General features: G+C 51.8%; 1 protein-coding gene and 1 pseudogene across 7 annotated transcripts in view; both read right to left on the reverse strand.

The window, feature by feature from the left end:
• The window catches only part of CkIIalpha (casein kinase II subunit alpha), a 50,069-nt gene that overhangs the window by 11,214 nt on the left and 17,340 nt on the right, over window positions 1-21,515 (reverse strand). For 4 of the 7 annotated variants that reach the window (XM_089580321.1, XM_089580318.1, XM_089580319.1 and 1 more), the window contains 2 exons: window positions 11,161-11,179; window positions 5,846-5,926 (listed from right to left, as the gene is read on the reverse strand). In XM_089580321.1, the coding sequence (XP_089436447.1) occupies window positions 5,846-5,926; window positions 11,161-11,179 (100 nt within the window). Of the gene's footprint in view, window positions 1-5,845; window positions 5,927-10,828; window positions 10,884-11,160; window positions 11,180-21,515 lie in introns of those variants that run through there. The other 3 variants (XM_089580324.1, XM_089580322.1, XM_089580323.1) reach the window with 2 other exon arrangements.
• Window positions 5,276-5,779, reverse strand: LOC149351092 (uncharacterized; annotated as a pseudogene).

A 21,515-nucleotide genomic window follows, 5' to 3' on the forward strand; every position in this document is an offset into this window, starting at 1 on the left:
ATGAGTTTTTGACCCATCAGTATAAAATGCAGTATAATTTCTGTATTTTTCTTGTAGTGCTAGATATTCTTGTATTATATGGTCATGTGGTGCACAGGTTTTCCTGAGGCGTGTTAGTGTGACGTCACACACTGTAGGGAGACTGTACCACGGTGGTAACGCTTCGTGTCTTGGGGCAATATTTTTAATTTCATTTAGTATGTTCAGAGCTTGGCATTTTTCTTCAAAGCGCAAGAGCAACGGCTTAATTGCGTGAGGCTTGTTGTTGAAGAGTATTCGGGATGGGCATTTCGTGACAATTGGGTAACAGAGATGTTTGGGCTGAGAAAGCATTTTGAGGATGTATGTACAAGTTAGTGCAGTTCTTCGATCTTCTAAGGAAGGTTCATTCGTTTCCACATACAGACTTGCTATTGGTGAAGTTCTGTAAGCACCGGAAGACAACCTTAAACCAAGAATGTGGATAGGATCCAGTCGTTTTATGTAGGACAGTCTTGCTGAGCCATATACTATGGACCCATAGTCTAACTTAGAGCGAACCAGAGAACGATATATATGTAACAGGCATGCCCTATCAGACCCCCAGCGTTTTCTTGACAGTAGTTTCAGTATATTGAGGGCCTGGGAACCTTTTTTCTTTAAGCTGTTTATATGTGGCAAGAAAGTGAGCTTTTTATCGAAAGTTACCCCTAGAAATTTATGCTCTTGTTTGATAGGTAATGGGGTTTGGTTTAGATATAGTGTGGGGTCGGCCTGTAGGCCTCGTCTCAAAGAGAACAGAACCGCTACTGTTTTCTGAGGAGAAAACCTAAATCCGTTTCTATCTGCCCAGGTAGCCAGTTTATTTATTGTTATTTGTATCTGTCGCTCACAAGTAGGTATGCTGGAAGACGTGCATGCTATTTGGAGGTCATCTACGTAAACTGAGTACATTATGGATTTTGGGATTACTTTTCCTATGGAGTTCATTTTGATGATGAATAAGGTCGTGCTGAGGATGCACCCCTGGGGTATGCCAGTTTCTTGAATAAAAGTGTTGAAGAAGGTTGCGCCTAGGCGGACTCGGAACGTGCGGTTGCTTAGGAAGTCGTTCAAACAGCTCAGCATCCTGCCGCGGATACCTAGGTCCGCTAGGTCACGGAGGATACTGAACCTCCACGTGGTATCGTAAGCCTTCTCCAGGTCGAAGAAGACCCCAATACAGTGTTGCTTGTGGATGAACGCTTCCCGGACTGTGTTCTCAAAGTGAACAAGGTGATCGGTTGTGGAACATGTCTTTTTAAACCCGCATTGGTGTATATCTAAAAGTTGCCGGGACTGAAGTATGAAGGTTAGTCTGATGTTTAGAATGCTTTCGAATGATTTTGCTATACAGCTAGTGAGTGCTATTGGCCTGTAACTGGTGGGACTAGTTGGTGGTTTGCCAATCATAGTATACTATGATTGCTTCTTTCCATGCTTGGGGGATTTCTCCACTCATCCATATTTTATTGAAAAATTTTAGGAGAGCCTCTATGGCAGTCTCAGAGAGGTGAGCAAGCATGGCATAATGTGTATTGTCTGAGCCTGGTGCTGTCTTCTTACCGGATGTTAGTACTGTGTTTGGTTCCTGCATTGTAATAAGCTGATTATAGTCTTCATGTATGCATGTTCTGAAGGGAAGTTTTTGTTTTTCTACTATTGTTCTGCGCTTTTGAAAGGAGTGTGTGTAGTTGGATGAGCTTGAAATTGTAGAAAAATGCTCACCCAATATGTTGGCCTTCTCTTCTAATGTTGCTTCAGTACCGTGTGTTGTTAGCATTGGAAATGTGAAAGGAGTAAAATTTCCAGTGAATTTCCGCACCTGCTCCCACATTTTCTTTGATGATATTGAGCTGTTTATCGAGGATATGTACTGTTTCCATGATGCCCTTTCTGCGTTGCGTCTGATGTATCGTGCTTTTGCTCTTGCCTTTTTAAAGTTTATGAAATTCTCATGTGTTGGATATCTCCGAAAAATGCCCCAAGCTTTGTTTTGTTTTTTTTTTGCATCTTTACATTCTTTTGTGTGCCAGTATTTGTGATTTTGTTTTGCTAATCCAGAGGATTGAGGAATAGCTAAATGTGCGGCAGCTAAGATACAATTCGTGAATTTTTCATTTATCTCATTGATGTCAACATTTTCTAAAACTATTTTCTCTAATGTAGCTTGTGCTCTAAAAAGTTGCCAGTCAGCTAAATGTAGCTTCCAACACCGTGGTTTTGTGGGAATGACTGTTGGCAAGGATGAGAGACTTATTACGACAGGGAGATGATCACTTCCATGTGGATTGTCTAAAACACTCCAGTTAAAATCATTAAAAACAGACTGTGAACTAAGACAAATCTAAAACACTCATTTTCCCCGAGGTTGGGGAGCAGTATGTGGGTTTATTAGAGTTAAGTAAACAGACGTCATTGCATAAAATAAAATCCTCTACGAGATGGCCTCTAGCGTCGGTTTTCTCGCTTCCCCAAAAACATGAATGTGCATTAAAATCTCCAACTACCAGGTATGGCTCTGGTAGCTGCTCTAAAAGATCCTCTAAGTCATGTAGTGTTAAATTAAAGTGCGGATCGATATATAGTGAGCACACTGTAATGGTTTTATGGGCAACCAGAGTGGCTGCGGCAGCTTCGAGTCTTGTTTTTAGTTTAAGCTCTCGAGCCGGGACACCGTTTTTCACTATGATGGCTACGCCTCCCAACAGTCTGCTCCCGATCGCGGCGGAAAACAGTGTAATTCTTAAGAAAGTTATTTTTTTGGGGGCCTAAATTTGTTTCTTGTAGACATAAGGCGACGGGAGCGTGTGCTCCTAATATGTCTTTTATGTCGCTGTAATTGTTTAAAAGTCCTCTACAGTCCCATTGTATTATGAAAGCCATCTTAATTTTGTGTTTCTATAGGGTGAAAAGGTAGATCAAGTTGTTGATGGCCCCGTGACTCGGGGCCTGTCTTTTTTTGATCGATCCAGGGAGCTCCACCGACCGTCCGACGTAGACGGCGCGGGGCTGCCCGAGGTCGTGTCCATCGCCTCTGCGGAGGCGCTGGACAACCGTGCAGAAGGCACGTTCACATTCGAGTTTGACCTCGACCTGTGGGAAGAGGTCTTGAGGCCCGCCGACCCGGGGGTCTGCACAGCCTGACTTGGAGTTGGCGGAGTAGCGTTAGCTGCTCCACCTTTGGGCGCAGATGGCCCCGCCACAGGCTCACTGCGTGTGACCTGGACGGTGCCGAAGCCTGGTGTGGTGCGCCGCGCCCACGCACCACCTCAACAAAGTTGGGTTTTGTTGTGAAGGAGAATGAGTTGGTGAGTGCAAAACGCCTTCTTGCTTCTTTAAATGAAATGTTTTCCTTTGTCTTCATGGTGATTATCTTTCTTTTTTCCAGGACGGACACGCCCTGGAGTATGCTGCATGGTCTCCTTCACAGTTTGCGCAGTGCGGGGCTGCGTCACATTGATCAGAATGATCCTTCGAGGCGCATTTCGCGCACGTTTTCCGACCGCGGCAACTTTGTGAGCCGTGGCCGAACCTTTAACAGAAGCGGGATGAAAGAAAGCGACACGATCAGGCTCGTCAGAAGCCTGATAGTCAGCAGAGTCACGTACTCGTTGCCATACCACCGCATGACCAAGAAAGACAAAGAACCGACGGAGGCGCTGCTAAGAATGACGTACAAGACGGCACTCCACCTGCCAAGAAACACATCAAATGAAAAGCTGCTACAAATGGGCCTAAACAACACATTCGAAGAACTAACGAACTATTGTGTGTCCCTGCACAATACAGGGACACATGTCCGTGGTGCGGAGCAACCCCCACGCTATATCACATCACATGGGAATGCGAACGTAACAGAGCATTTCACAAGCTAAATGACCCGAATGCGGAACAATGGGAGGGCCTGCTGACCAGCAGCGAGCTCACGGCCCAAAGGGCACTGGTGCAGCACGCCTGCGAAGCAGCAAGACTCAGCGGTGCCCTGGAATAGGGGCGCCGACTTTGTGAAGAGGCCGAAGACATGAAGATATCGGCCCACCGCTAAAACCCGATTTTTGGAGCAATAAATGTTTTTCATTCACTCACTCACTCGGCGAGGGTTGGGAATGTATGGTCTTACGTTAACTTTCAGATATCCTACTTCGACTGTGTCGGGCAGTGTGCTGGTGTTGAACGTCAGGATCATGTGTTTTGTGTATTTCCTTATTTTCCTTCCGGATCTTGATTCGGTGAACGTCTACCACGTCTTGGTCACTCAGACCTTCGAGCATCTCTTTTTCAGTGATGTGGACAAAGTCATTTTCGGATATAACACCTCGGACGGTGTTCAGAGATCGGTGTGACGTCACGGAGACAGGAATATCCCCAACAGATACAATGTTTACGAGTCTTGAGTGTTGGACGTTGTCACGCAGTTCGAGCAGTAAGTCACCGCTGGCCATTTCTGACACCTTGTAGCCAATGCCCAAGGCTTCTGTCAAACACTTTGATACTAGGAAGGGGGAATGGATTTGCTTGCTTATCTTGTACTTCACTATGGATCACATGGTACTTAGGAAAACTGACTTTTCTTTTTTGAAAAAAACTCATCTGCTTCGTTCCGCCCTCTCTTGAGAGAGCGATCAGGTTTGGAAAAAAGGGGAGCCATAAAAAATTCTAGTTTTTCGAACATGGTGCCAGCCACCCACCATGGACGGGACACCCAGGGGACGGGACACCCAGGGGACGGGACACCCAGGGGACGGGACAGAAACTTGCGAGCAAGTCCTGCCCACGCCAGCTGTACACCTCAACTACAACCAAATATGACACAACTCGGCAGTTGGCCACACAAGGTTAACCCTAGCTGCCTATGAAAAGTGAAAAAAAAAAACCAAGAAGAGAGGAGGAGACAGGAGAGTTGTGAGAAAGAGATAGGAAAGTGAAAGATAGAGGGGAGGATAGGAAAAGGCGACTGCCGATTTCCCCCGGTCGGGTCAGGCCGGAGGTGCAGTCTACAGGAAGCTGGGGCCAAAGTGGTGTGTTGCCTCCGTCGAGGAGCCTTAAGGGTTCAAACGCTCGGCATCGGCTCAACCACCAGGATCCCCTTTTCCCCGGACATGGCGATGCCACGCACGGCTGAGCGCGGGTGCTCAGGTCCGTGGTAGCGCACTGCTCACCATCATCCCCCTGCGGGGATGTCCCTGCGGATGCTCAGGTACCCGTGGTGTCGCAACTCACCATCGTCTGCATGAATCAGACGCCCCTGCGGGGGTCAGTGGATGACCAGCTGCTCCATGGTTGTGTAAATGGTTGTTTCATTGAGCACAAGAGCATGATGTTTACTCTGGCAAAGTTTGCGTACAATTTTATCCTCAATGACCTCCAAAAGGCAGGTGACCCCCTTTTGAACATACCTCTGGCTACAGTAGATAGAGTTCTTTCCGGCCGTCACTTGTGTTTTCCGAGTAGAGAAAGCAGATCAAGAAGCGGCCTGAGGTTCGTTGTGTGCTGTACCCTGTGTTTGCACAAGTAATACATACTTGCGAATGCGCTCCTCATGGGGCTGTGTAGCGACACAGTTGCCTTGCTGTTCCCCACAAGGGTGACAGCATTGCAATGAGACTTGCACGCTTCGTGTTTACGGAGACTTTTGAGCTGGATCCTCTTGCATGGCTCTTCGTTCCATACAGGCTTCTCGAAAGGCATATTTTATGCACAGCTAGCAAAACATCCCACCTTTAATGTCATAGAAAAGCCAAGGATGGTTACGAATCCAACATGCACTGAAGACTAATGAACGCAATACGAAGTGAAAGCAAATGAAGCTAAGCAGCAATCTCACCTGCAGATACAGGAGGAGGTGAGCCACTGTGAGCTGTCCTGCGATCCATGAACTTTTGTTGCTGCTCCTTTGAAACGGGGTCTGCAAAGTATACACCACATGACAGACACTAAGTACTACAGCTGTGTGGCAATGTGATGAAACAATGCAGAAAAAACAACACCTTACATCTTTACATTCTGCACGCACATGCTCTGTGCTAGCTTCACTGCTGCAACCTTACAACTACGTTGCATATCTGAGACAAACAGACAGGCATACCATAAGTTATCATGACTAGCACCTCATCGGCACAAAGGGCACGCAGATTTTGTCTGACTTCGCATTTTTGGCAGTAACATGGGAAGTCTACTAACTACAAATATTTGTATACAAACGAATGCAATCCGCACGAGTGTGAGGCCCATTTTAGGCAGGCCCGACTGTATAGTTAAACCTAAATAAAGTAGAAACCCGCAGTTTCGTCCCCAGGTACTGTGTTTTCCGGGCTGGTACGTTTTCGTTTGTCAGTCCCGTCCAAACTCTCATAAATCCCCATGCAATGTCGCGAATCCATTGCAATAGTGCTTACCCCAAGCTGGCACTCTGACAGCCTATGTTTAGACAGCACGGAATGGTGGCAGTAAATCAACCAAAGCGGGACTCTTCTGGACTCCATCAGCGCTTGGCCGTAACTTAAAGCTACTTACATGCTTTGAATGCGAAAGCATTGTCTTTCAATGTTCTTCCTTTCTAATGAGACATCCATTCATTAGCATACAGCCGTAAGGCAACGCACATACCAGGTTCACCTTTGTTCACCAAGAAGCAACGCAGCTTTATGAAGTATAGGTTGCATGCTCGCCTCACAATCTGAAAGTGCTGGGTCCAATTTCTCGCAACATCAGAAGAAATTTTATTGGAGCAAAAGCACTACTCCAGATGTACCAACCCCAAGCAAGAATCTTGTCATCTCATCCTGTCTTGTGCTCCAAACTGACCCGCATTAGCTGAGGTAAGCTCGGGTAAGTTCAGAGGAGCGTCATGCCAGCTGTAGCCAATGGGAGGCAGGTGGCCATTAAATCAATGATTGGTCGCGAGAGGTTGCTTAAGAAGAGCAACATGGGTCGCACAATCCCTGCCGGTGGCTGTGATAGAAACAGTCACCTGCCAGTGCAGCGGCGCAATGTTTAATCGCTGCACCACTGCGCTGGTAGTGGCATGAGGACTCGTCGCGATCTATCAATGCTAAGCAGAGAATGACCAATTCTGCATATGTGGGCACTAACCCACTTAAGCTATCGCGTCATACCCTAAAGGCGGAGCTTAAATGTCCCCTTCAATGGAAGAATGAACACCTGCTTTTGCACGTCCCTTCCACTTTTTTTTTTCTTTCATACATCAGCGATGGCATCTGGGATTTCTCTACTATTTTTGCGGTCAATGACGATGCCGGGTTTCGGTGCCAGCAAGCCATATAATACTTTCGCATTAAAACAGACAAAAAAAAAAAAAACTAGGCCAATGCCATATTAAAGCAAGATAATGTGGCCTTGTTTCATGCTCTGTCTTCAGCTCACTACATGCATGGTGGAATATATTCTCTATTTGCAATTATCCTGCCCTTTAAAGGCTATTTTATTCACTGCTTTGAAGTAACATATATACGGACGCACCTAGAATGCTCACATTTTTATCAGGGGCACTTCTGTTAAGACAAACTTCTGATAATGCGCCCAAATTTTCTGGCCCCTTCAAGTCAGTCTTGAAGGGAGTCTACCATACTGAAGAATCTTGATAATGCAGTCATTGATGAAACGAACACAGATATTACAAATTATTAACAATATCGAACTCTTTCTAAATATTTTTAACAGACGCATGCAACTTTTATTTCATACATCAAACGAGACTGGCCATAAAACAGATACGTAGACAAGCAGTGCCCAATCGGGTTGCAAGCGGCAGGCTTCGCCACACCATACAAGTGACTGCTGATGGTGCAGCAAGCGGTCACGTTAACGTTAGTGTCATTATCTTGCACTTGCCAACAGCGCTATTGAAAATACAGCAGCAGGATTGGTAGCCACGCCTCTCCCACCCGTTGACAGTGCCCTGGAAATAGCAGTAGTAGTAGCCTTGCAGCAGCTAACATCGGCTGTCACGGAGGTCGTGAAAACAGCGTGAGCTTTCCCTCTGCTCCATTCTCCATGCGACACGACTGTGATGCAGAGAAGCTACCCTAGCTGGTGCTTGGTCTGCTGCTGTTGTGTGCTGGCAGTGTTGTGTGGAGATACCAACCAAACTGATTAGCTCTTGGTTTTTTCTTCTGGCCTTCAAAATAGCGCCAACTTCACAAGAGGTCTCCCTGTTGATCTAGCAAGGATCACTTCAGTTGCCATCCCTTCATTGATTGAACTGCACTGCTGTTGCATGTGGTTCTGATGAAATTTTACTGCTTAACCCGAGTATAGTATCATCGCCAGATGTGCGACTGACCCAGCAAAGCAAAACCATGAGCCAAGGCTAAACACACGATTTCACATGTCTAGGCTGTTTAACGACGTTAAAATGATACAATTTTTTTTTACCTGCTGCCATAACGAGGTTGGAGTGTACGAATCTCACAGGGTTGCGATAACTACTTGCATCATCCGAAATCACATCATTACGATCGCCAGTCGCACTGTACACACCACGAGTAGCGACTTGTACGGTCATGCGGCTGCAAATAACTGCCGTCAGCATTGAACAGATCTGCATAAATGCATTTCCCATGTTTCCGCATATAAATTATGTCCATTTTGGATGATGCGAAATTTCGAATGATACAAATATCACAGCAACTCTTGGTTAGCTGGTTACTATGGGCTTGCACAAAGCTCAGAAAAGCGAAACCGAAACTACGCGGTCTGAATGATTTCGAGACTGGGGCGTGCGTTTGTCGTCATGCCTGGTATTGTACCATTCATTGTGCACATTCTTGTGCACTATGGCATTATGCAAGTCTTAGGTGCAAAGATGACTCTGCAGCATAGAATTCAGGTTTGAACAAGGCTATTCAGTTGATCGCTTGCCATGCCAGTCCTACCTGGACGCAGCCTCTCTTCAGGAGCCTGTTCAAATTACCGTATTTACTCGCATAATAGGCGCACCCCTAATTTGGTCGCGAAAAATCAGATTTTTTTATTTCCGCGCATAATAGGCGCACCCCGAACTTGGCGCTGTGATCAATACCGTATTTACATGATTGCAAGCCGACGCCTCGCCGGCCCCCAAATCTTTATTTTAACAAAGTTTTTGCTGAACTGACTACCAGTCCTCACTAGTGCTGCTGCGGACCCACCGCGCTTACAACGACATCGCGTAGAACAGCCGCACACAGTTTTCAGGGATGCTCACTTTAAACGTCTGTTTGGAAAGCTTCATATCCAGCCGGAAATGTTCCCGACTTAGGCCTGCGAAAACCTTGGCGCTTGGAGTCGCGTACGAAAATTTAGGCACGCCGCAGTCGTAACTGCCGCACTTCTCGGCCACGTCGAATTTCCGACCTGCCGCACGCTTGCCGTGTTCGAGAGCAAACTCCCAGCCGTGTAGCTGTTAAGGTGCTTGCCCGCCGAGCTAAAACAGCAACGTTCGGCGGCAAAACCACAAACCACAATGAACTAACGCGCGCAGATCCCGTCACTTGACAGCAACAAAAAAACTGGAGCTGGTGATGCTGATGGCGATATGGATAGTGAAAGCTCGTGGCGGAGGAAAACATTGATGATGATGAGCAGGGCCTCGGGCGCCCCTCGTGGGCGGCGTCTGGAAGCTCCTGTGCGCGTGTGTGGCCTCGGCGATCAAGCGCCCGTTGCGCGCAGCCGGAGCTGATCGCGGAGGCCTCGGCGCGTGCATTTCGAAGGCCATTCCCGCGTGGGTCGCGGAAATTCGGTGCGACCCTTACATCTTTTTTTTTAAAATATTTTCTTCGAGAAAACGGGGTGCGGCCCGTACACGAGTGCGTTTATGCGGTATGTTCAATTTTGCGAGTCAAAAAATTTCCGAAAATTTTACCCCGCGTAATAGCCGCACCCCAAACTTTGAGCCGGATTTTCTGGAAAAAAAAGTGCGCCTATTATGCGAGTAAATACGGTAATCGGTGCAAGACACGTAAGTCAGAATTAGTGAGCGTATGACTCCACAGACTTACATGGCCGCTGGCCACGACTGTGCTGGCAGTTCGAATTATATGGATTTCCGAATTATTGTAGGTCAAATTACAAGCTTTTACTATTATATTACACCTTGCAATGGTTCATGTTCGCTGCTGTCCGCACCCGTGACAGCTGCCACGATCACCTCGCCGGTGAGGTCTTCCTTTGTCTTGAGTGCATCGTCAGCGTGCAAGAATTCGACTCGACACGCCGCAATCATCACCGCTCACTGATGACCAAAGCACCATCTTCACTGCACCAGCAGAAGCTTTGCGCGTTGCCACGTCACTAGCATCAAGACCGCTTTGCAGAAGCAATTCAAGGAGAGTGCAGAACCAAGGGTGCAGTGACAGCCGACGAGAAAAACCACGCTGGCAGCGCGCTTGCACCGCAACAACTGATTGGGAGTGCGCATGGTGCGCATGGCCAATGCAGCAACGCAGCAGCTCGCCTGATGCGGTGGCGGCTGCCCTTGGTACACGTGAAATCTGCGAAGCTGGGACCGTGGCCTAGTTAGCGGAGAACAGCAGAAGATGGGACAATGAATGCGCTGCCGGTGCCAGCTGTAGCTCAGAATGCAAAAACAAAGAATAATGTGCTGGCACGTTTTTTCTACGAGCAGCGCACCCCTCAGAAACGTTAACCATGGATTGCTCCACCAAGGCTCCGCTCCCTACCATGCTCCGTACTTCTCTGCATGGGCCTTTTGCACAGGAAAATGCATGCGTCGTTTCTCCTGCCTGCGTCGCCGCGACAAGCAAGCATCCTTGGCGCACCCGGTGGCAGTGTTTCGGAGCGCGTGGTCACTGGTTCTTTAGCTTTAACAGCACCACTGCGCCAGCTTGGCCAGTCGGTCGGCTCTGCACGCGCGCTTTTTTCTATTATGGCTGACACTCAGTCACCAGATTTAATTGTTATAAACGATAATGCACTATGACAGCATTGCTATAAACTATTTATTTTACCATAGAACACATGGTAAAGCTGACGGTGCCACAACTGACCATTGTTATGTCCGATATTATGTTTAACCGGCATTGTTAGAAGTGGCTTTGACCGTGCATATTTTGTTACTTGGTCTTTTGCGATAAAGCAAAACTGCTGCCTATCAAATACAAAAAAAGTTTGTTTACTTACGGAGGAAATACAGTTGAACCTAGTTATAGTGAACAGATAAAAAACCATGTAATAATTCAGAACAGCCAAAATTCATAAATAAAATTTCATCAAAAATGCAAACAAGAGCAGCACAATTTAGTCAGTGAAGAGACGACAATCAGCCTTTCTCGTACAGCCAGTCTGTGCACGCATGCCTTGCCTCTAGCTCCACTGGTTGAAAACAAACCATCAGTTCCTACTCCGCATGCACACTTCATGTTAGTGACTGGCACAGGCGACAGACGGTGGCAGCTGCCAAGAACATACTTCCTAATTTGCATGTGCATACGACACCTCACTGAACTGGATCGCACCTGCCTCTCCCACGTGCTTTTGTTTTCAACCGGTTTTTGCCCACTCCCCAGAGGGCACCAGATCTTGTGAAAAAAAAAAGGGGGGGGGGGATTCAAGCAATCCTTATTTTACCAGAGGAACGGGCAGACTTTCTCCAAAGTTTTAATGCTTTTTCGAAGGTCCTCACGATCATTTCCAACAACCACAAAAAACCGAGAGCAAATATGGTTGGCTTCCCTGCACAGCATCCCAAGCCCGTGACAATGGCAGGCCAAGCGTAAGCTAGGGTGGCTTCCCCACACTGCAGCAGTGCCACATGGAGAATCAGAGCGAAAGCTATCACTGTTTTAACCAACTCTGTGACAACCAATGCAAGCGCAGGATAATTACAGCACAGCTACGAAGTCCACGCCGCTGCTTGTGGGACATTGCCGACAGATGCAAGAGACGTGAACGCGTGCTGACTGCCTGCCTGGCTACCGTACCTCCACACCCCTGTATCTTCCATGGCACTGTTGGCAACTACAAGGTAAGAACACTAGTGCACAATTAAAGCGTGAACCTTGTAGGGTCTGCTCGCGGGCAAGTCAAATCTCGCGCCGCTCACCGCGGGTAGCCTCGGACCCCTTCTTCCCGAGTGGGGGGGCGGGGGGAGCGAGGCTGGGAGGAAGCCTTTATAAGGCGAGACCGGGAAGGCTCGCGCTCTCTCGCTCTTGGACCAGCCCTGCCAAAGGACCACCTGACCCAGCTGCCACGACGACGACCGGCCCCCCTGATGTGAGAATAAACCCTATGTACAAAGTCCTGCCTCGAGTGACTGCCTGTGCGTCCCCGCGCAGAGGAATTGCCCACAAATAATGGCGCCCAGCGTGCGGCTTTAATTAACACCTTGTGGACGATTTCTCTGCCGATTTTGGGATGTGCAGCCAGACTCGTGGCAGGCCCTCTTTGTTCAGGGCCACGCCGGACCGATAGGGTTAAGGAGCGGGTCAGGTGGAATGTTCGCGGGGTAGCGACTTGTGTAGTCTTGTAAATTTGTTAGGGGTTTTGTGTTATTTATGTAGTTTTCGGGCGTTTTGTGTTGTGTATTTCCGCGTGTTTGTAGATAGATTGTTGTGTATGTGAATATTCTTGTTGCCATGAGCAGTTAGCCGGTGCGGCCGGACAGTTAGCGCGAACTATGCCTCCCAGAAAGGATGTTTCAGCCACGGCTTTGGATGGCGGGGCAGCCGGTAGTGAGACGGCCGACGCGGCGGCCGTAATAGGGCAGGTGACTGAGATGTTTGCCGCATTAGCCCGTCAGCTCGGTTCGGTGGCTGGCGCCAACCAGGCCGCAGCATTGGTAGCATCGGCGACAGCATCGCGCCCGCGGATAAATATGGAGGTCCCCTCCTTTTCCGGGTACACGGACGCGAATTCAGTCCACGAGTTTCTACAACAACTCGAGGACTACCAGACGGCTCTGGGCGCCCCAGATGACGTAATGCTAGGGCAGGTCCTGCCTGTAGCACTCGTCGAGAGCGCGGCGCGATGGAGGCGCTGCCAGCCGACTTTCCAGTCGATGGCGGACTTCAAAGATCGTTTCCGCGCCGAGTTCTTGCCGCCTGATTATGAGCGCCGGATGCTGGAGGAGCTCGCGTTGCGCACCCAACACCCAGAGGAAAGCCTCCTCGAGTACGTACGCGCAATGCAAGAGCTGTACAAGAGGGCAGATCCGACGGCAACCGACCGAGATCAGGTTGCGCGTGTGATCAGGCAGTGCCATCCACGCTTCAAGCCGTATCTGCGGGGCCGCAGTTTTACAAACCTCGAGGCCCTAGCGCAGGAGGCCAAGACCGTGCAGGCGGATTTACTCGCCGAACTGCGCTACCAGCCGCCCCCCAGGCCGGCCGAATCGCTAGAACCGGGATGCGCATGGGATGGAGGCCGAGAATGCGCGATGAGGGCTCGGCGCGCCGAGGTAATGGCCGTGGAAAGGCAGGCGGAACCCCCTGTTGTCCCTCGCGCGCTTGACCCGTACGCATTCGAGCAGCGGCGTCGTGCCGGCCTCACAGGCCACGCGCCGAGCGAGCGTCAGGAATGCGCGGAGAAAGGGGAGAGTCGTCCCCAACCGCTTCGTGGAACGAGGGGCCCTCTGTCCACGCGGCGGGTGAACGACTGGCTTTGCTGGAATTGCAACCAGCCCGGCCACGTGGCACGCGAATGCCAAGCTAGGCGTATGCAGGGAAACGCCAGGCGCTGGCGGTGATGTCTGGTGGCAGCGGCCTTTCACCGTCAGCGGGAGAATTTCATGGTTGTCAAGGCGCTAGTCAGGAAAAGAACTCCCGCGCCGGCGACGGGGAGGCCTTTGTCCCTTTTATGCTAGTGCAGTTAGCGGGTCGATGCTACTCTGCACTCGTAGACACGGGCTCAACGCTGTCACTGGTCGGTGACGAGGTGTACGAGGCCTGCCGGATAGGTAACATCCGTGTCAGACCGGCCGAAACCCCGTTAAGCTTAGCAGCTGGGGCGGCAAAGGCAAAGGGAGCAGTGCGTCTTACGATGCGCTTTGACGGCAGAAAGCGGAGATATCGCTTCGTCTATCTGCCTGGCTTGTCGATACCAGTAATTCCGGGAAGGGATTTTCTCTCGAGCGAAGGCATTGTGCTCGACATGGGGGAGAATGGCTATCGTTACAGCCAGCTCGCCCCCCTCATTCCCTTCGAAAGCGCATCCTTGCCCGGCTGTCCTGCACAAAAGGTGGTTGTCCACACCTGTGCGACAGAAAGGCAGGTGAGCTCCCTCGAGACGCTGAGAGACGGTGGCCCGTTAGAAGCGATTATTGCGTCTTTCTCAGGACCCAGTAGTCAGCGCCGAAGGCTCGCGGAAACTTTACTCCCGTTTTCGGATTGCTTCACGGAGAAACCGGGCAGAACCGACCTGCTTCAGCACAAGATTCAGACGGGTGATACGCGCCCTTTCAGGTGTAACCCGAGGCCGTTAAGTGCGCATAAGAGGCAGCTTCTCGACTGTGCCCTTGACGAGATGATTGATACCGGTGCGGTGAGACCCTCACAAAGTCCCTGGGCGTCACCAGTGGTTCTAGCGCCGAAGAAAGATGGATCGATCAGGCTGTGTGTTGATTATCGTAAGCTCAACTCACTGACGCCTACGGTTGCGTACCCTTTTCAGTCGATCGAGGCTGTGATGTACGCGTTAGGGAACGCGAGGTTCTTCACAGTCCTAGATGCAAGCAGAGGGTACCTGCAGATTGAGGTGGCCGAAGGTGACATTGAGAAAACCGCATTCACCTGCCACCGCGGGCTCTTCGAATTTACTCGACTCCCGTTTGGTTTGTCTAACGCCCCGAGCACGTTCATGCGACTGATGGACATCGTGCTGGGCGATGCAAGGTTCAACTACGCCATGGCGTACCTCGACGACGTTGTGATATTCTCACAGTCGTTCGAGGAGCACCTCATTCACCTGAATTCCGTTCTCGATAGAATGAGACGTGCCGGTCTAACCATAAATCCAAAGAAAGTGCAGTTGGCATCGAAGAGAGTGAACCTCTTGGGCTTTGTCGTGGATGATGGCACACTGAGACCGAATGATGACAAACTGCAGGCAATTCTGAACTACCCCTGCCCCATGGATGTGAAAAGCTTGCAGAGGTTTTTGGGGATGGTTGCGTTCTACAGGCAATTCATCCCGCGCTGTTCGGAGCTTGCAAGGCCGCTGAACCTGCTGTTACGTAAAGGCTCGAAGTGGGTCTGGGGCAAGGAACAGAGTGACGCATTTGTTGCCTTGGCTCGCGCGATAGCGAATACCGCTAGTCTGCGCCTTCCCGACCTGAACAAGCAGTTTGTCTTGCAGACAGACGCTAGTGACTACGGTGTTGGAGCTGTTTTGTTGCAGGAACACGAGGGCAAACTGCGCCCTGTCGCGTTCGCTAGTCGCACGCTCACATCGGCGGAGCGGAATTACTCCGTGACCGAAAAGGAATGCCTGGCGATCATGTTCGCATTGTCGAAGTTCGACATGTACCTAGACGGAGCGGTCTTCACCGTGCAGACAGATCATCAGGCATTGTCTTGGTTAAAGAGGCTCAAGAACCCCGCAGGCAAACTCGCGAGATGGGCGCTGACGTTGCAACGTTACGCGTACGCCATCGAGTACCGCCGGGGCAGCTTGAACAAGGTGGCCGATGCTTTATCGCGCGCACCATGCAGGGCTGGCGGAAGCGCTTCAGAGGCGCAGCCCAGCTTTGTAGAAAGCGGCGTCACCGCTGTTGGAGAGGAGGAGAGGGCGGACGGGAGTGTCGCGCCCGGTTTGACGAAAGGGGAGACGGACAAAGGTCCCGCACGATGCTGTGACGGAAGGGAAACACAGCAGCTCGTGGCGGCGACCGCTTGCCTGCCTAGGAGTGAGGCAGAAAGAAATCTGTCTTGGGGAGTAGCGGTCAGTAGAGAAGAGCTGATCGAGGCCCAGAAAGCAGACGGTCTTTGCCAGCGGGTGCTGAAGGAGCTTGCGAGCAGCGCAGCTTGCACCGGGAACGCTGAGGGCAAGTAAGACGCGTATCTGCTGGGCGATGATGGCTTGCTGCTCCGCTACATCCCCCAACTTGACGAGGAAGAGGCGATAGCATCCCCTTTCCGAGTCGTGGTCCCGAGAAGGTTGCGGAAACGGTTCCTGCAGTACTTCCATGACTCAGCGCTGGCAGGCCATGGCAGCGGCAGTAAGACTTACGACAAGTTATGCCGTGTCGCGACCTGGCCAGGCATGAGAAAGGATGTGCTGGGATACGCCCGTACCTGCCCGGTATGCCAGGTAGCCAAGCCTCGGGCGGGCAAGCCCGCTGGCATGATGAAGGCGGTAGTTAGCAACTACCCGTGGCAAGTGGTCGCGTGCGATATCATGGGACCCCTCCCTCGGTCCGCGCGCGGAAACCAATTCATCCTGGTAATAACGGACCACTATTCCAAGTGGGTTGAGGTTTTCCCCCTTAGGAAGCTTGTTTCGGAACGAATTTGGGAAAAACTGTTGGAGACTTTCACTCGTTTCGGTTTCCCCTCCGACCTGATTACAGACAATGCTTCGTATTTCACAAGCAAAGTCTTTGTAGACTCTTGTCGGGCGCTTCAAATCCGCCACAGGAGAACGAGTCCCTACCACGCTCAGAGCAACATAACCGAGCGGGTGAATCGAAATCTGAAGAGCATGCTGGTCGCGACGACCGAGCAGCACAGAGATTGGGACGCGCGGCTGTCCGAACTGGCGTTCGCTACAAGGACAACCGTGAACAGGTCAGTGGGTATTACACCCGCTTACTTGAATTTTGGGAGAGAGATCGCTTTTCCGCTAGAGAATGCCCTACTCGACGCGGCGGGGCCTGCGCCCCCTCCGCTTTCGCAGTACGCGGCAAGGCTCCGGGAGCGCCTGGAGGCAGCGCAGCGAGCAGCCCGCGAAAACCTCGATGTGGCGCGCATGGAGCAGGCGGATCAGTACAACAAAGGTCGCCGTCACGTCGTTTTCAACACGGGCGACTTAGTACTCAAGAGAACGCACCCACTTAGTAACGCAGCGCGCGGTTTCGCCGCATCGCTAGCGCACAAGTGGGCTGGGCCGTACGAAGTTACGGCACGGACTACGCCGCTCACCTACCAGTTGCGGTTGTTGACAAACGGCGAAACCGCCGGTCCGGTGCATGTCGCTGATTTGAAGGCTTTCCACCTTCGCAAGGACGATGGCTGCGAAGCGGTGGAAAATCAGCGCGATGCGGCGATCTCTCCCCCGGGAGGACGAGCAGGTAGCGGTGCGGTTCGCAACCGACGCTACAACCTGAGGACCAGGTAGCACCCGTGTCTCTCGATTAGTAATCAGTCGCCAAGCTCTCGCCCTCTCAGTATGTCTTCTAGGAAGCTCCAGCGGACCGACGCCCGTGGCTCGGACTCCAGAAGGCAAGGCAGACCACCGTCGAACGGTGGCCGCCATCAAGGCGCGCCACCCGGCTGGCGGCAGGAGCCGCGCGAGTGGCGCAGGTTCGACGGCCGCGGTGGCCCCCACCGCCAGTCTGACCGCGCGCCTGACCACTGGAGAGAACCTCCCAGTGGTGCAGGACAACGCAAGAGGGCCAGTGACGACCAGGCGCAGGGCCCCCCTCAGCACCCAGCCGGCGCTTCGGCCGCCGAGCAGCCGCAACCCAAGCGGCCCAGGGTCCTGCGGCACGTGGCCACCTGGACCACGGTCGCCAACGGAGCGGCCATCTCTTGCTGCGCGCAGTCCAGGTGGCGGGACCAGGCGCAGCCCCTTCGCGGCGGTGACCTCCAGGAAGTGGCGCTGCCTTTCCGCGGCCTGACCCTGGAGGAGAGGGACCAGGAGCCCCCGGCCGTGTTTAGTGACGAGGAGCGGGCCGGCCTGTGTTCCCTCTGCGGCACACTTGTTGTGCACCGGCCCCGCCACGAGGCCGGTGCGCTGCATAGAGCGCGCAGGGAGGCGGCGGAAAAGCTCTTGGCGGCTGCAGTGCCTTCCCCCGCTGCGCCACTGCAGAGGGGCAGCCCGGAGGAGGCGGCCCTCCGCATCCTCCAGTCCGGCCGCCCAGACCTGCTGTCCCCGGCGGCCGAGGAGCTTTGGAGGGCGCTGCCGGCAGGGCCCCCAGCGGAGCCAGGCGCCTCGCTCCCCCAGGCGGCTCGTGAGGAGCCCGTCCAACCAGCGGTGAGCGGCCCCCCGGCGAGCACCCTCCCCCCTGCGACGACTCTATGGACCCGGACCTGGAGGTCATCGAACGCCTACTGGCGGACCCCGGGACGGACGTTTGAGGGGGGGGGGAGATGTAGGGTCTGCTCGCGGGCAAGTCAAATCTCGCGCCGCTCACCGCGGGTAGCCTCGGACCCCTTCTTCCCGAGTGGGGGGGCGGGGGGAGCGAGGCTGGGAGGAAGCCTTTATAAGGCGAGACTGGGAAGGCTCGCGCTCTCTCGCTCTTGGACCAGCCCTGCCAAAGGACCACCTGACCCAGCTGCCACGACGACGACCGGCCCCCCTGATGTGAGAATAAACCCTTTGTACAAAGTCCTGCCTCGAGTGACTGCCTGTGCGTCCCCACGCAGAGGAATTGCCCACAACCTTAGCGCGAATGCTTGCTGCACCACCACCAGTCACTTGTGTAGTGTGGTGAGGTCTGCTGCCTGCCATCCAAGTGCACACCGCTTGGCACAGGGGGAGCTCGATATTGGAGATTTTTACTAACTACAGTAGAATAGCTTCGGTTACAAGGTACATTTTTGCGAGCTTTATGGTTGTACAGTCGCCGACCGATTTTTCGGACTCGGCGGGACCAGAAAAATGGTCCGAATAATCGAACAGTCCGAAAAATCCGTGAACTTAAAAGATAAACTTTTCTGCGAAAAACCGCCTTTCGAAATCTCGAAAATCGCAGCTCCCCATGTTGCGCCTGCAAGCGATAATATTCGATTCTATCTGAGTCATAGCCGTGCTTTCCTCATGCCGGCACCCTATCACATCATGACACCAGATAGTGCGACGCGGCCGCGGTCGTGCCGCGAATGAATGCACTCGTTGCGCGGAGCAAGGACAGTCAGTTTGCATGGAGCAATGACGTTCGCGAAAACCGCAAGGTAACCCACAGGAAGACGCGAGCGGAAGCAAGCGCCTCCGAATGCAGTCCACCCCCCCCCCTCCCCCCCGTCTACCGCGTTTGCTGCCCCGCACCGCGGGGTGCGTCGACCAAGCCACGGCGGATGCTGCGGCTGTCCCGCTGTACCGTTTCCAATGCGATCGCGCGCCCTTTGTAGGCCATCTCGATCTCGATGGCAATGGAAAGAAAGCATCTCATTATTTCGAATGGCAATGATGGAGAACAAATAGCTAAGTCTATCCAAGCCAGTCCGATTGCGCCCACAGAGCCGAATCCGTTTAAATCCAAGATGGCGCCTTTCATGGTGGCGGCCAACGGGTTGGCAGCGATAGCGATGCCGCTCGCGTCTATATTAGGCCGAGATAACAAACTTCGGTTGAAAAATGATCGCAACAATATTGTTGGCGTCTATTTTAGTCCGAAATATCGAACTTTTAGACTCCGCAAAGTCCGAAATATCGGTCGTGAAAATGTACACGTTCCTATGAGGTGCTCGACGGTGCCTCAGCGAAGTCCGAAATATCGCGCTAGTCCGAATTATTGGAGTCCGAAATATCGGTCGGCTACTGTATTGCGGCAGCAATTACAGTGACCAGCCACAACTATCAACCTAGTTGCTCAGTTACAACCAAAGAAAAATATATGGCACCGAAGTCCTTGCCTGGAAGGAAGAAGTCTCCTCACTGAAAATACTGCAAACACTACCACTGATGCTGTGACTGGCTTGCCAATCTGCGCTTTCTGCCCCCAAAACGGCCTCATTTTAGCCAACTAGCAGTGATTAAGCAACTGAATATTACCTCCCAGCTTTTCCATCTCGTTAGCGTACAAAAAGTCACACAGCAGTGCTGCCAAGCTTTCTTTTTGCCAGGATGTTCCAGGGCCGACATCCGAAAGTGCTTGCTACGCTGCAGCAGCAATGGGAGTCTGATAAGCGAGTTCTCCATAAACGGCATCACAGCACAGTCGCAGTAACGTCGTCTAAATGCGCCAATGAAGCCCTCGCAAAGGAGCAAACAAATACAGTAGCCGACCAATATTTCGGACTCCAATAATTCGGACTAGCGCGATATTTCGGACTTCGCTGAGGAACCGTCGCGCACCTCATAGGAATGTGTACATTTTCACGACCGATATTTCGGACTTTGTGGAGTCTAAATGTTCGAATTTTCGGACTAAAGCCACCGACAATATTGTGATGATCGTTTTTCAACCGAAAGTTCGTTATTTCGGCCTAATATAGACGCGAGCGAGCATCGCTGTTACAACCAACCCATTTGCCGCCACGGCGAAAGGCGCCATCTTGGATTTAAACGGAATCGGACTGGCTTGGATAGGCTTGGCTATTCTCCACCGTTGCTATTCGAGATAAGATGCTCTCCATTGCCATCGAGATGCCCTACAAAGGGCGCGCGATCCATGGAGGAAAAAAAACTGAGGAGGGAGCGGCCGGCGACAACCTTGAAGCCTAGTCTTAACAAGTAAAGATATAGTAAAAAAAAAGCGTGTCCTCCCGTGATCGCACCACGTGATAGCGTGCGGTAAAACCTAGCCCTGTTGCGCGCGCGCAGGCGCAGACTAGCGCGGCAGACTGACTGCAGATCAACCTCCTTGCTGTAGACGCCCGCGCCGCGGGTCGCACATACGCGCGCACTAGAACATACCAGAATCAAAACATAAAGGACAGACTCGGAGAGCGAAAAACTGAGGGAGAAAACGGCTTCCTAAACACTCGGCTTGCGAACGCTGGCCGCGTGACGTCACGCTCCCTCAGTTTTTTTTACTGCATGGCACGATCCCATGGAAAACGAACGGTATAGCGGAACAGCTACAGCACCGCCCCCCCCCCCCCCCCCCCCACGCGGTGCGCGGAGAGGGGGGGGGAGGAGGCGCCCGCTTCCGCTCGCATCTTCCCGTGGGTTACCCATGGGTTAGCTCGGTCTTTGCGAACGTCACTGCCTCATGCAAACTGACTGTTCTTGCTTCGTGCAACGAGTGCATTCATTCGCCGCAAGACGGCGGCCGCGTCGCACTATCTGGTATCATGATGTGATAGGGTGCGGCATGAGGAAAGCACGGCTATGACTCAGACAGTCCAATATTATCGCATGTAGGCCCGAACATGGGGAACGATGATTTTCGCGATTTTGAAAGCTGTTTTTTCGCAGAATTTTTTAATTTCACGGATTTTTCGGACTGTTCGATTATTCGGACCATTTTCCGGGTCCCGCCGAGTCCGAAAAATCGGTCGGCGACTGTACTACTCCGCGCTGCCAATCCTTCCGAGACTAGTTTGCGGCACAGCTGCAGTGTGGCATCGACGTCGTAAAAATCGCCATTATCCATTTTATAGCCAACCATATTTGATATAACAATATTTAGGAAGAGTTCGACATAGCCAATAATT

This window comes from Amblyomma mixtum, chromosome 3 (genome assembly GCF_055824585.1).
Source record: "Amblyomma mixtum isolate Tamu chromosome 3, ASM5582458v1, whole genome shotgun sequence".
Lineage (NCBI taxonomy): Eukaryota > Metazoa > Arthropoda > Arachnida > Ixodida > Ixodidae > Amblyomma > Amblyomma mixtum.